Source organism: Colletotrichum aenigma (genome assembly GCF_013390185.1).
Source record: "Colletotrichum aenigma strain Cg56 chromosome Unknown KSG_Cg56_contig07, whole genome shotgun sequence".
Lineage (NCBI taxonomy): Eukaryota > Fungi > Ascomycota > Sordariomycetes > Glomerellales > Glomerellaceae > Colletotrichum > Colletotrichum aenigma.
Genome location: NW_023500913.1, coordinates 2,438,938 through 2,454,285, shown reverse-complemented (window position 1 = coordinate 2,454,285; position 15,348 = coordinate 2,438,938). Strand labels below are relative to the sequence as shown.

The 15,348-nt window shown below is 50.1% G+C and overlaps 3 protein-coding genes across 3 annotated transcripts; 2 read left to right on the top strand and 1 right to left on the bottom strand.

Annotated features, from left to right (window-relative positions):
• Positions 1-678: 678 nt before the first annotated feature.
• CGCA056_v010918 (Chitin deacetylase) lies at positions 679-1,913 on the top strand (the record flags this gene model as incomplete). The annotated part of the gene is made up of 2 exons (XM_037326165.1): positions 679-1,221; positions 1,272-1,913. 2 exons carry the CDS (start codon positions 679-681, stop codon positions 1,911-1,913), a joined length of 1,185 nt encoding a protein of 394 aa, XP_037174930.1.
• Positions 1,914-7,723: 5,810 nt separating this feature from the next.
• On the top strand, positions 7,724-9,692 carry Hsp70Bbb (Major heat shock 70 kDa protein Bbb; the record flags this gene model as incomplete). Its single annotated transcript, XM_037326164.1, has 4 exons — positions 7,724-7,858; positions 7,914-7,986; positions 8,040-8,130; positions 8,183-9,692. The coding sequence occupies 4 exons, from the start codon at positions 7,724-7,726 to the stop codon at positions 9,690-9,692; spliced, it is 1,809 nt and encodes a 602-aa protein (XP_037175922.1).
• Positions 9,693-9,859: 167 nt separating this feature from the next.
• On the bottom strand, positions 9,860-11,886 carry qutD-1 (putative quinate permease; the record flags this gene model as incomplete). The annotated part of the gene is made up of 6 exons (XM_037326163.1): positions 9,860-10,011; positions 10,077-10,293; positions 10,355-10,674; positions 10,841-11,519; positions 11,609-11,721; positions 11,781-11,886. The coding sequence occupies 6 exons, from the start codon at positions 11,884-11,886 to the stop codon at positions 9,860-9,862; spliced, it is 1,587 nt and encodes a 528-aa protein (XP_037175921.1).
• Between the last annotated feature and the right edge of the window lie 3,462 nt (positions 11,887-15,348).

Below are 15,348 nucleotides of genomic sequence, written 5' to 3'. Positions count from 1 at the left end.
TGTCTCCTCAACCTACTACTCCGGTCAGGGGCAACACGCGAGGTCGTTGGCATCTAAGCAGCGCAGACTCTCCAACAAAGGCCGACACGGTTTTCTTGGCCCTCATTTCTTCTTCGTCCAAGTCTCTGAAGACGATCCCACCAGAGTCCCCGCAGAGGGGTCTGCCCGATGGAGGTTCCACGATGGCGCCGGCGCTGGCGCATCGACACTTGGGCCTTGTTTTCTTCCGTCCGTCTCTCGCACGACATCAAGCCATAGCATAGCCCATAGCTCCCCCACGGATAGCAGTGCCTGCAAGTTGCAAGACACCTTATTCGTACGGACATCCCCCTTGCGTGCGATCCTCCGCTTCTAGGGTAGTCAAGACGAGAGCCATGTACCCTGTCGCCCCATCTCGCCCGAGGACTCGGCCGCCGTTGGGCGTTGCCCACGGACTCGACGGTTACCTTCTACCCAGCCTTCTCTTCTTTACGCCAACCGGCAGGTCTGTCTAGCACTTCATTTCCCATTATCCCCGGGGCTTGTCATGCATTCATAAGGCGTGGGTGGACACCTCCCTTGGCGTGGAAGGTTGAGATATAAGCGTATCTTGTCCCCCCCTAGAAGGTGAGGCTGCTTCCACGATACCTTGTCCATCATCACCTCAGTCATTCGCTTCTACCGCCTTCAACCGCAACGATGCTTGTTAGAGTACACTCACTTTCTCTCCTGGCGGCCATTGTCGCCTCAGGAGATTTGGCCACGGCCATTCCCTTCGAGTCATCGTCTGCTCTCTCCACTAGAGACATGCCGCGTCCCCGTTTTGGAAGTGTCCCATATGGAGTCGATCTTACCCAGTGCACCGTGAAGGGCAAGGTCGCCCTCTCCTTCGATGATGGCCCAGGAGAATACACCGAGCAGGTTCTCGACACCCTGGAGAAGAACGGAAACATCAAGGCTACCTTTTTCTTGGTTGGCACAAACGGCAACAACGGCATCTCCAACGCTGCTTACACTCCGCTTCTGAAACGCATGTTCAATGCTGGCCACCAGCTGGGCAGTCACTCATGGAGCCACAAGGACTTCGACACCATCTCCCATGATGAGAAGGTTGAGGAGCTTGTCAAGAACGAAGAGGCCTTCTCCAAGACTCTCGGTGTCATCCCCACCTACTTCCGCCCTCCATACACCCACTGCGGCAGCGCTTGCATTTCCACGCTGAATGACCTTTCATACCACGTTGTAGGTATCAAGTTTCACCGGTTTGATGTCATGTTACTGATCGCAAGTAGATGGACTACAACTTGGATACCAAGGATTGGGTTGACAACGGCGTCAACTCCAAGCAGACTTACTCCGGCGCCGTCAACGCTGGAAACCCCGCGAGCGATTCCTTTATTTCCCTGGCCCACGACATCCACACCTTCACCGTCAACGGCTTCGTCCAGTACATGATCGATGTCGCTAAGGCCAAGGGCTTCGAGTTCACTACCATTGGCGAATGCCTCGGCGATCCGGCCTCAAACTGGTACCGTGACCCCAAGACTGGCGAGCCCTGGGGCGGCGTCAAGGAGGAGCCCAAGCCCAGCATGACGTCCAAGCTTGCTATTCCTAGCACGACCTCCTCTGCCGAGACCAAGACCTCCGCTGTTGAGTCTGCCACTGCCAAGGCCACTCCCACCAAGAGCGCCTCCGACGACGACCGCGAGACCGAAGGCCCCAGTGGCGCCACCACTGTCAAGCCCCCAGGTGCCTCCGCTACCATCAACGGCGGTGCTAACGTCGGTCTCGGCCCCCTCAGCCCGACTGACACCGCCGGTGCCGCCGCACCTACCAACACCCCGACTCATGTGGAGGTCAACGCCGCCGGTCGCGCTGTCTTCTCCGTCGGTGGCGCTCTTGCTGGTGTCCTGGCTTGGGCCATGATGATCTAATTCGCATGTATGCCTGACTCCCCATAAGGCGGGAGGGAACATATATTCGTGTAATATTTTGGGTAATCCTTAATTCGGCCATCGCCAGATCGATGCGCCCTGGGGTTTGGCATTGTTGATGGAGATGATGTATGATACCATGCCTTTGTATGCAACGCGTACCGGACATAGACGCGAAAAGTAGAAGCCATTTGATCTGATTCTTGATTCTTGATACATGTTCTCGCCAGCCCATTGACATCATTAAAATCTACTTGACATGTCCACAGATAGAGACAGAACCTTGCCTCCGGGGCGCTGTGGCCAAGAGTGAGACGATCAACAATGCGGCAAAGGCAGAGGAGGTTCGTAAGCGATCAGCCTATTTTTCATCCTAGTCAACGAGAACCTTCTCCATGGTACCCTCTTTGTCTACGAGTAGCATACCTAGCTGCCAACAGCCACTATCGACAGCCACTATGACTTGAAAGGGTCGGCCAACCCATGGAAGGCATGTTTTCTCTGCTAATTCTAACGCCCTGGCGCGAATGTCTGTGGTGCTGCCTGCAGTCTCATTATGACCATAGGTGGGCAAGAGATTTTCGTTAAGTCCCCTTCGCCTCCGTAACCTGGATAAGTCTTGAATACCTGCCAGACACCAGGGACGGAAGTAGGTGGCGGTATGGTTTACGGGCGACCTGATGGTATGCGGGAGTGTCTTAATTATGTGCGTGGAACTACTTTGAGTTCATGGCAAGAAGGCAATCAAGCGACCCAGAAGCGATTCTATGTTTGTAAGAGAAATCGAACCTCACGGTCACCTCAGGGTCATTAAGTAGTCTTCTATGGCGTGTCGAGGACACGACGACGTCTCAGGCTGCCCATGCGATGAACAACGGGGCAACAGCTTTTTGGGTACAGATATTCACCGCCTTGAGGGCTGAATATAACTGGAATGCTACAAGTGGACGGCGAATAGGACGTATGGAAACAGCAGTGGTTGATCTAAAGATGGTGGCGATGGAACTGTGGTTCCATGGGTTTATCCAAAGAGTTTTGCTATCCGGGCGAATACTTCGTCCATGTCGTACAGGCCAGACACACCATTGGTTTATGGAATGAGATCAAAGGTTTTGCGGCGATCTTAAATATCTTGCTCGACATTGTCGAGGGCGGAGGGTTCGAGTGCGTATGACTTGTAAGGTATGTGTTGCCCTTCGGAGTAAACTTGGCGTTCGGGGAGTGATGACTTCGTCCTGAGAGTGGAAGCGCACATCGATGCCTGTGATTTGCATACTCATGTGCATATATTTGCGGTTGGCACCTTATTCTCTTGACAAAAACCAATTGAGTGTTTTTGATTGAATGCTTGTTGTCTGGTACATTGTCCACACATCAACCACACGGACTTAGGTTTGTAGATTCCACACCTAAATAACACGGGGAGGGGGAGCCTGCGAAGTTGTGATCTCTGTTGTCGATCATCTGTTCGAGAGTATTCCAAGTCTGGGGTATGCTATACGCCAGCCGGAAGCTGCCTGGCTGAATTACGAGGTCAGGCTGCCTCTCGAAATATGCATCGGTCGTGGGAGCAGCAGTACTTCGAGTCAACAGGAAAAACAATCTGCTTCAATGTGCACCGTTTGTTTGTCGGCTGAAGAAGAAGATGATTGAGTGAATTTATAATTGTTCGGTGATCTGTTCATTTAGACTGCAGGGGCGTAAAACCAGCAGACGAGATCTCATATTTGTCACATAAATACTCTGTGACGTTGAATCCTAATGGTCACAGTTAAAGCTACTCGCTCAGGAGTTATCACGTTATGAATTTCTATCGGGCTTATTGGTTATCTTGAGTGGTATGCTAGCTGAAGTTAATATTTATCACCACAGAACGCGAGGCACTTGTGTCTATTCTGCTAATAATCGCTGAGGAATGGACAGAGATAACAGCCATGCAAGTGTTCTAATGGTTTAGGATAAAATGCGAGGGCCGCTGGCTCGCTATGAACACTTGCTGGCAACAAATGCTACTGCTGGGTTGCCGAAGCAGACAACATCGAGATATATTGCTGTGTAAAAGGAGATCGATAGGAATGGGCTTTGATTATAGACTCTAGTTTTAAGCATGAAGATCTCAAACATGTCAGAAAGCAAAACAGGTCTCTCTGTCATCAGCTTTTGCATATATAAGCCGTCGCCGGTAGCAATCGCAGGTGCTGGTCAGCGAACAATAGACGGAGGTGGCGACAGACGCGAATGTGATCTGCAATCTTCTATAGGGCGCCCTTCAAGCTTGAAAGTCCGTGAAGAGACCCCTCGGGTCTATAGATAAGATGGAATTATTTCTCTGCTTTGTCTCGAGACGTACTCCTTGCAATAGTTTGACTGAATAGTTTCAAAGTGATACCAAACGGAGATGACGCCCAGGAACAGTTATATTTGGAACAGCTCAAGGCTTTTGATAGAATCTGCTGCGTGCCATGGGCATGGAGACTTTAAAGGAGGAGAGGTGCTAGCACGCAGTGTCTCTATGTTTTCATCCACAATGAACGAAACCCAGCGGCCAAGTATTTCATTGGATAGAAAAGGGAACTTGATCTGAGAAGATCTGGTCATTCATACGATTGGCGTCGTGGGTGGGAGGTCTTATCGTTGTGTAGATTTATGTGAACAGACGAATACCTGATATAAAACCAGGGCGCCGTGAATGGGACGTATCATCCGGAAAACCGTCCATCTGAAATCCGCATTCTCATCGCCATACCTCATTCCACCATCACGAGAATGGAGCCCGGTTCATCAGCGAGTCGTTAGTTGAGAACGGGCAACTACTGCAACACCAGCTTGTCACCTTCAACCTATCGTCTTCGGTGTATACGAGCTGGTACACTCGGAGGAATCCTCCAAAGAACAGCAATACGGGAGCTTGTAGACGTTCGTGAATCGTAAGGGGGAAGCATGCATCTAGAAGAAAAAGACATTTCTAGACTGTGAAGAATGTTGCCATATCACTACTCCCGCTTCTGCTTTCAGTTTCATTATGTCTGAAAAGCTGGCAATTCAAGTTTGTTGTCTATAAGTCATATTACAGGGTTGCATAAAGGAATATCTGGAATTCTATGACGAGCCGCGCGTTGAATCTTGACGGTGGCAGGCGTGTAGAAAGGTATAAGCTATGAGATCGAAGAAGCTACGAAACCCTAATGACTGTCCGCCTTTGTTCGGTGATCATCGAATGGAGAATCTTCTGCCGTCAGGAGACTTCAAAACGCAAGATGCGACTGTGTTTTGACGAAAGCAGTAGTGACTCGAGGAACCCTAGTAACAGATATACTGTTGCACCCTTGTATATGCTGGATAGAACAGTCGCAGGAAGATGAAAGGAAATGTCTTGGCCTCGAGGGCAGTGGAGATCATCGGGATATGGCGGCTTCTGGGAGAACTGTCGAGATGTGGAGAAAGGGGGTCTAGAATTCTTTACATCGTGAGACACCCAAATCAAACACGGAGGAACAATTGTCTGGAATCCAAAAAGATGACCTTCCTAAGGAAAGAACAGTTTATAAAAAAGACACACCCCTTATAAAGGAGGAAAGGCGTCCACTCGAGAGGCGACTTGTGGAAATTATTGCTGACGACGCCGAGAATATATTCCAAATAGGTGCTAACGATTGTCCATAAAAAGAAAATGCAACCAGAGAAGACACTCCGAAGAATGCCCAAAGCATGCCACCACGGCTTCACATCTCAAGGACGATCGCCAACATGGCGTTTGTGGTTTGTTTAGGAATGGCGGATACGGGCATAATATCTCTCTAGCATAGTGTTCCCGTAGAAGGCAATGGTCGAATACCCTCAAAATGGTTGGGAGGGACAGTAGAGCATCATATCACTCTGGGAAGCCCTTTAATGCCATGGTTTCACAATTGCACGGGCATCGAACACAGCGCATCTAAGCTGCCCCCTTCTTTTTTCTTACATGCCACTACTGGATTGCACGAGGTGTCTAGTCCTTTTCGCAGGTTTCGAGGTTACAAGCCGACGATATCGTTTCCCACGGGTCACGGTGATTGATTGCAGTCTGCTCGTGTCAGTCGCGAATTTTCATAAACTTCTGGATGTCACATTATCCTTTAACAACTCAAGTACCGTCGTTTAACTGTCACGTCGTGCTCAATGACACACCAACTTACCACAGAAAAGCAGCTGAAGTAGGACGAGTACGACCTCAGTCTTCCTCGAAGTCAAGAACCAGAAGTTCGGTGTTTGATAACTTGTTTCCTCGGTTAACATCTGGGTACATCGTCTTTAACGGCTTTCTGCAAGCATGGAAGATCCCTTGAGTTACAAAGCAGCAAATGAGAAATGACTGGCTGGGCCGCCATGATCGTCGCCCACTTGTGGCACCGGAGGCGCCCAGGTTTGCCAAGTCAACAAAGCACTTGACGGTGTGATGCCGCCCTTGCTTGAGACATCATGATCTTCTGATAGATGTGCAACAAGACCATAAGCGAACTTTCGACTTTCCTCGTTCTTTCCGACGGCATAATTAATACTGTTGGAAGAGCTCCCTGAAAGATAAAACCTGTAAATCCGCATTCGTCTCGGTCCAGTCAACCAAGCACCCTTCGCAAACCCTCATCATACTTTTCAGGCTTTCCCTCTTCTTTCTCACACCCACGATGTTGCCTACTTGCATCTTCATGACTTTGCCCTTCACGTTTGGAGCTTTTGGCAAATGCCTTCGGGACGCGTATCTACCAGGCTCCTATAGCTGGCGGAATAGAAACGTCAACATAGATTCTGTGTGCGCAGAATTTGCAGGCGATTTCTCCCCGGATCAATCCAAGGCCAAGTGCATTGAAGACAAACGCGGCAGGAGATGGGACTTTGAATTGAAGGTTCGTCCATGCCCAAATGTGTCTACTTGCGACTTTCAGTATATATCGCCATCTAGCGCGATCAAATGACACCATTAACGCCGTGGTTGTTTTAACAAAAACCTGTTCCTGACCTCGTGTTGTCATAGTTCATTGGCACCGGCCAAAAAAGTCGTCACATCAGCGAAAAAGAGTGCATGGGCGGCATGGAGTCCGAAGCCATAAAGTGCCGCAATGGTGAGCACACGAAATACACTAATTGGGAATACAAGTGAGTTTCAAGTGGACATATTCATGAGCAAAAGAAAGGGTTCTGACGGCTTTTGGTAGGGTTGTGCCTGGGCAACGTTGGCCGGAGAAGGAGGCTGGCTGTAAGGGGTAACTGAGGTGACAGCGGCCTGGGATAAACAAAGCTCTGTTTGGCTCAAGCTGAAAGCTGTTATGATTTGAACGACCTGTACGCTGGATCAAATCATTTTTCTTTCTCCCATGTACCGACCATTTGAAAGATGGTCCCTTGATTTATAGGAGAATAACACGACATTCACTGAGGTTGCTGGCTATCAGTGCCCTTCGAGCGGACTTCATTCGGGCTGCAGCAACTTGGATCATTCCTGCAGCGCCTGGTGTTCTTTCCGCTGCTGCCTGGACTTCCCAGCCCGCAATAGACTGAAACCGGCATCGCTTAACGCCCCCGCACGAGCCATTTCCTAAGCGATAAGTGAGCGCCCTTGCCCGAAATAGTACCTACTTCGAAAAGGAGAATAAGTCTGTTGTACATGAGAAATCTGGCTTCACCACGACTGCCTGGTAGATGTTGACACCGCAATCACATGGAGTGTTCATATATGCTCGATAAACCTCCAGGTCTATGTTTTGGTAAACGCGCGTAGCCAACTACGCTACTGCCAGAAACAAGACATCGCCCACCTTCATTTGGCGATCATCATGGAGCGAAACCGCCACTCTGGTTGTGGTCTCGGCGTGCTTGCGACGCTAATCGTTCTCTTCTCAACCATACACTTTGCCACCGCAGTAGAATGTCGGGGTGGTCTGTCAGAGTATCCTAACGTGTTTGTCATCGTGAGTCATTATCAATGTTGAGGTTGGGGGATTTTGGCTCAACGTGAATCATCAGAACATCGGCCGCTCGCATTCAACTGTTGGAGCTGCGTGGCCTGGCCTCAGAAAGATACCAGACGGAAACACAAGTTTGTATCATGCGATGGAGAACTCGGGAATTTAAACACTAATCCAGTACCAGAGTGGACGCCCTTCCCAGAAGACACAACTTTACCTGATTTCTTTTTATCTGGACAGGAACCAAGTTTGCAAAGTGCTCTATTTGATCCAAGGTATTATTTGTTCCGAGAAGTGGTTCAGATACTGAAGACTTATCATAAATAGCCACATGGTCTGCCATAAAGACGAGCCTGACTTCTTCATGGCAAGAACGTTTGAAAACCCACCGCCGGATCCGAAGAACTTTGACGAGAATTTGTTATCCAACGAAACCCTCCTGGCTGTCCTACAGAAGTCCAAAACAATAGCAGAAAGCTGGCTTGGAGAATCGTCAAAAACGACTGTTATTGCCGTCCCAGAGGCTTTGATATCTGATCCAATACGTGCACTTCTGAAGCAACTCGGCGAAGAGGTTGGACTAGACGTTCTCAGAGTTTCCAGCGCTCTTACATCCGCAGCCAGAGGCCACAAGTTGGATGTCGGACTCTACGACGAAGAACCCTTCCTGATTTTCAATATGGGCAGAGAGAACTTTGAAGTCTCGGTTATCAACATTGACCAGGGAGTCGTCGAAGTTTATTCCTCATCGACGGACAACCACTTGAGCCAAGCTTTCGGACCCTTTGCGTATGAGCTCGATGGTCAAGTCAGAGAAACCTTTGCCAAAGAAGTCGCCAATCTCGTTGAGTATGTAATTGAGAAGGCTGATCTCAACAAGAAGGACGTTCCACGGGTCATCATGACAGGTGAATTTACACAGCATCCGGCCATCCGTGCTTTGCTGGAGGAGTTCTTCAACTACAACTCTTCAGTCGAGTACTTCGTCCACAACGAGTGGCACGAGACAGTCACTCTGGGAACTGCCATGATTTCCACGATTCTCACGGGAAGAGTATGCGGAGAAGTTCAATACATGTCTATGGTTCTTCCCCGCTCCATCGGAGTCGGGATTGCCGGCGGTGTTACCAGCCAGATGGTTCAACGAAACACGCCCCTTCCAACAGCGAAGATACTTAACTTCACAACCATTCTCGACAACCAGACAGTCGTCACAATTCCAATCGTACTAGGCGGTTTTGTCGCCACTGCGAAGAACCAGAGGATCGCCACCCTGAAACTGGAAGGCATTCCTCCTGCTCCCCGAGGCGAGCCGGTCATCAGTGTCAGCATTACCATCTCAGAAGATGAAACTCAATACGCAGCTGTACTCTTGTCGGCAAATGCAACTTTGATTGGCTCTCAAGGGGCTACATCAATCGATCACCATATGATTTTAGACGACTGGATTAGCTGGGATGATGACGAACTGTACCACCTTATCCTGCGAGAGGAGGCAGAGAAAGATGATCACGACGATATATGCCGAAGAAGTCCTTACCTCGACTCCGATGAAAGCACCCAAGTTTCGAATAAAGACTTTGACAATCTAGATGACCGGTGGGTGACGGATAGACTGAGAGCGAAAGCAGATGTGCAGAATGGACACGCTGCTCGTGCACTTTGCTTCTATGAGAAGGCATTACCTTACTTTCCCATTGGACATTCCGGGCTTCATCAAGAGATCAAGGCTCTATGGAAACAAATACCAGAGCGGATGGATCACAGTGCATTCAGCGGGCCAGAAAATGCATTTCGTAGTCGGTTGGTAAGCGATTGCTACCGTCAGTATCCATGACAGCAAGTTCGTCATCTTAGCTGTGGAGATGACAGGTCTTTTGTATGTAGTTGGAACTCAAGATAACAGAAAGTGCTGGACAGTCTGAAGGCAATACTTTGATACCACATCAGGCGTTCCAACTTCCACAACACCCACCTGGTCCGACATCCACTGAATACGCTGACTCATCTTCTCTCAATTTCCTCAACTTCCAGATCCTTAACATCTGCCTCGGCCTCCACTCGCTCCGTGGGGAAGGACTTCCGCCGCAGTTGAGCCCAAATAATCTTGTGAGTAGGCCTCATGAATAAAGCGTCCATGTCCTCAAGAGAAATTCCTGGAAATGGGGAGCATTAGCAATTATCTTCCCAAGACATCGGGAACGTCCCAAGTATATCATACCTTTGGTTTCTGGGACGAAGGCAAATGCCCAAATACCCATGCCGACCAGGATAGCACTAAAGAAGAAGTACGCTCCGTAGCCCAGATCAGATATCATGTACGGTGTTGTTCGTGCGATTATGAACGATCCGACCCACGTGTCTGCTGTCGTGAGAGCTACGCACAGCATGCGGATGTCCAGGGGAAATATCTCAGAGCAGACCGTCCATGTAATCCCCTGTGGCTAGGTTAGCTGTCTATTGTGAAGTAACATTTCTTCAACTGAACATGTCGCTTACCTGCCATGTCGCCGTGATGATGAATCCATGGATGTAAACGCAAGTGATGGCGAGATATGCCCAGCCGTCCTTAGCGACGGGTCTTCCAGCTGCTGCTGCTTCGATGGGGTTGGCTTTCATGACGTATGACCCGATGTAAAACATTGGGATACACCCTAACGCCGAACCCCACATCATGCCTTTGCGTCGCCCAACCTTCTCAATGACAAGAACAGTAAAGGTGATCATACCGAGGGTCTTTGCAACTCCATAAAACCCGGTCGAGAAGAGCTTGGTGGAGGTTCCAGTAACGCCGAGTGTCTCGAAAATTCGAGGGGAATCTAGCCAAGTCGGAAACTTGTTAGCATAACGACATTGGCTGCTCGCAGCGATAAAGACCCGGAGATGAAGCACGAGGCGTATGAAAATATCCCGGAGGCACAGTCTCCTTCCCTGGGCTCTCCCATACATGTACTTCGTAGGAACTGTGGGGGATTCTTGACTTACAATACATAAGGATGTTCACACCAGTAAATCTTTGGAGGAACATAAGGGCTAGTCCGATACCCAGGCGGTTCCAAACACCTTTCTGGAACAACTTCTTCGCTTTCGCGGTCTTGCTCATTTTCGTCGTGCTTCGTTGCTCAATTTGGGTCCGTATCTCGCCCATCTCGTGCTTAATGTAAGAATGGTCACTCGGGAGTCCTCGAATCATAGTCAGAACTCGCTCTGCTGACTCGTAGTTGTCGCCCTTGGCCAGCCATCGGGGACTTTCTGGGCAGAACATCATGCCGACGAACAGGAGAACGCCAGGGACCAATTGGGTAGCCAGAGGAACTATCCACTGCGTCTTGGCGTCGTTGGCGACAATCTGATCGGTTGCGTAGTTGATCCAGAAACCGAGCATCCCTCCTCCTTGAGACGCAATCTCGAATATCCCGATTAAACGGCCTCGGATGGATGGTGGGGCTGTTTCGGCGATATAAACTGGCACGACGAGGGCACAGGCTCCAATACCTAAACCAGCGACGGCGCGACCGCCAATGATCATGTTCATGTTGCCATTAGATGCTGTCATTACTGTAACACCAAGAAGGAAGACGCAGGACGCGATGAGGATGGCTCGTTTGCGGCCTAGCTTCTCAGCAATAGGGAAGGTTAATAGCGAGCCGAAAGAGCAACCAGCCTAGACGCCATGAGGTCAGTTCCACATTCAATCTCAATGAAAGCAATATTGGAAAGGTTGGATAGGAGACTTGCATAAAATGTAGAGACGATGTTGCTTTGGACTTCATCCCTTTTGGACTGCGTGGCATCGAGGAGGCCAAAGTCCCTGACGAAGGAGTCGAGAGCCATCGTCCCACCGATCACGGCACTGTCGTAGCCCACTGCATGGGTTAGAGATTTTGGTCCAGTTCGTATGGCTAAAGATGGAAGGCGGTCTTACATGCTAAAGCTGACATGGGAGCCACGAGGGCGATAAAATGGATGCGCCAGTTCCGCACTTCCGGTGGGTCGTTAGTCCCCGAAGCGTGAGTGTTGAAGCACCCCATATTCAAACGCCACAACAGGAGGCCTGATTTCTGGCGAAAGTTTGGATGATGCTCTGAGATATGAAGATGTTGAAGCCTGAGAGCTTGAGAGGCAGTCACGAGGCTTGAAGCTACCTGGCTGCTGTGCCTGAGCTACGAGGAGCATCTTTAGTAGCTCACCCTGACGTCTTAAATGCACTGAGACGGCTCTCAAATGTGCACCCCGATCGGATACACCCTCACGCTCGTGATCCTTGGCATAATTCTTGAATGACATGTTTGCTAGGTTCCCCGCGGGGTTGAGAAAACCTGGGGAACCAAGCAGCCTATGAACGTGAGAGATTATGAGCTTACAAGCTCTCCGTGGCGCCAGAACTGAGTCCGGGGAAGCGTCAGGCGGGGAAGAAGCGGGTTACTTGGTAGATCGAAATCGTATCAACCTTATTTCCACATCGAAAATCTCAGATGAATGTGCCCAAGAATCAGCCAGGGTTGCGGGCTTGTCCCGCAAATCAGTCCACCTATCAACGAGATCGTCCTAGAATGCCAAGGACAAGCAGATAGTCCTTCGTTTCTAGGAAGGACGTTGCCATCGGATCAGCTCCGATAAATGCTTGGCACGAAATTCGAAGACACAGCTCGCAAGATAGAGGCTTTGGTCAACTCCCACTTTATCGTTGCTGGGAATTGGAGGACATGCAGATGTTAAATAGATGTAGAATTGAGAAAGGTATTATTGGTCATTAAAAGGATTGTATATTTCATGCTATATCAAAACATCACCATAGTAGATATTTCCAAGATCAAACCCATGTTCGAACAAATCGTTCCAAGGAATATCAGCGCTTGGCGTCGGCTGAGCCGAACTATGATCTGTTGGATGGTGACCTTTTAGACCAAACCAAGACATAAACTCCGTGTCAACCTGGTTATCAGCAGGGTCAAGATTGCTCTCGAAGAAGGGCAAAGTGGCCCTTCCCAGTCTTTGAATAATCCCCACGCTTCTCTCTACGACCGCTCCTCCATGTGATATATCCCGAAGGAGTGTCGTACACGACCTAATGTTGGACTCTACCACGTCAAGCGTGAGCTCCTGTCGCAAGGCAGCGCTGGCTCTGAGTGAGTACAACATGGTAACGCCCGCCATGAACAGTGACGTAAGGGCCACGAATGTGTACGTGACTTTGTTTTTGGCGTAGAGCGCCGCATAACAACTGATAAGGCTTATTGACGAGTCTGCGCAATGGCGCAGGGCTTCGATGGTGCTGACCGGTGATGCATGCGATGGCCTGTACAGGTTCATGATTGCTTGGTGATAGGCGATTTGGAACCATTCAGGTGTTTGGTGCATGGATGTTGGGACCAAGTAACGAGGGGCCGAGATGAGCCATTGGTTTAGTCTGGTATGGTGTTGAACTCGGATAACGTCAATGTTGCTCCCTTCAAGATTCGTGTCTCCGGCGGAGTGCAGGGACTTATAGATATCGGCATTGATGCGGCGGAGCTCGATGATGTGAAGGAATGTTGACAAATCGTTCACATCGGGGCCGAATCTCAACGGTGTTTCTTGAGATGGGTTGGCGAGAACGTCATCGGAGAGAGATAAGGGTAGTGGCATAGTAATATCTGCATCTTGGATCCCGAGGGGAAGGCCGAGAGACATTGAGATGCCCCGATCCATGGTGTAGACGCACCAGAAAAGCCTCTTGCACATTTCTGCTTCAAGAGGTTCCTTGGAGGTGATTGTCTCGATGCGATGAAGATTCATGCCTACAGCAAGCCGTAGGGCTAAGCCTATCGCATGCCATAAGTTGACCGACTGAGGCTCATTGTTGCCATAAATGCAGAGTAACAAGAGACACTGAATGCTGTCAAAGTCATCCGTTGCTAGCGCACCTCCCAGGCTGGCGGTGGCCGACTGGAAGAAGTCATCTTGCAACTGCCTATATCGCTCATCTGTGCGGGCTCTTTCCGATGCTGCGATCGCCAGGACGATGTTGACTTGGAATAGGGACAAGTCACCGACTGCCTCGCCTTGGGAGAAGGGCAAATAGTGTTTCTCAAGAAATGTGAGTTTGTGTAGGGCAGGGAATTGAGGCCATCGACGACTGAAAAAGCCCTCAATCAAGTAGTTGTTGTCCTGTAGGCTTGAGTGTATCACAGATACGGGACCTTCCGGCGTTCGTCCGGTCGAAACACCATCCCACAGACGGGACGGGCTGTTTAGAAGACTCTCTTCTCCAGTCCTTGATGTCCCTGTTCCTGAAAATGTAGGACGTAGAAGACGATGAGTGTGTATTCCTTCTAAACCGTGCCCTTGCTGTGATGCATGGTGACTGGTACCTGTATCCAGGTCATTCGCAGTCGGTGGGTGTAATGAGTCCGTTGCAACATCTCCGTTGGCAACCGCAGCCATCAACGCCTCCAGCTGCGCGGTGAGATTCTCCACTTGACTTCGGAGCCGGTCACATTCGCAGTCAACATTGGCTACACGGACAAGGAAACGCTCCGAAGGTACGCATGGCGTGCCTGCCGCCGAGCATTGCCCGCATATCGGAAGTTGTCCGTCGCACTTTGCATGAGCCCCTGTCAGTTGCTAGACATCTTCGGGATGGTGAAGTCGGAGCCCTTCTTACCTTTTGTTTTCTTCTCCGACACCTCTCGCACGCTGCGACTCCACGTTTGAGCCCCCGCCGATGGGTTGTTGAGCGTGTCCGGGGGTTGGAGCTTGGCGTCGGGATATTGTCGGCCTGAGCCGGTGATGAAGATGGAGAGGCCCCGTCGGCGGTCGTGTCTTCAGCCATGGATGGTAAAGACTATAACGCTCTCACTTCAATTCAATCTTAGTTTCTTCCATTCATGAGAAGTTCGTCGCGATCGCATTCCGGGGCATACTGTCTTCGGTCTGAGAAGGACAAGAGCCTGTGAAAGAATTCGGGGTCACTCCGTCGGATCGATCCGAAGACCCCGTGCAGAGAGTGGGGCTTCGCTGCCTTCGGGAAAACGCCGCTGATGACGGGCTTTACTCGTTCGCACCTCACTGTCTGTAGCAAGTGTGTGGGATGTACCTGCGCGTCATGTTGGCTGCTGCGTCTCCTCAGAAGAATTCCAGAATATCAACTGCCTTTTCTGTCCTCAATAGGCAAAAACCAAGTCCAGGTAGGGCTTTTGCTAGTAAGGCCACAATGAAGTAAGTTATCGGATCCAACACTGAGCTGATTCCTAACTCTCTCAAGCCCACCCAAACCGAAATCGGCCCCGCCATGTCTCTCGGCCGACTGCTGGGACACGCATGTTCATGTCTTTGACTCAGCAATCGGACCCTTCGCAGCATCCCGGGCTTACACCCCGGCCCAAGCGACCCTTCAGCAACTTTTGGACTTCAGTTCAAGTTTGACAAAAGACAAAGCGCTCAACATTGTGTTGGTTCAGCCATCGCCATATGGCAGCGATAACACTGTTCTACAGCGTTTGCTCCGAAAG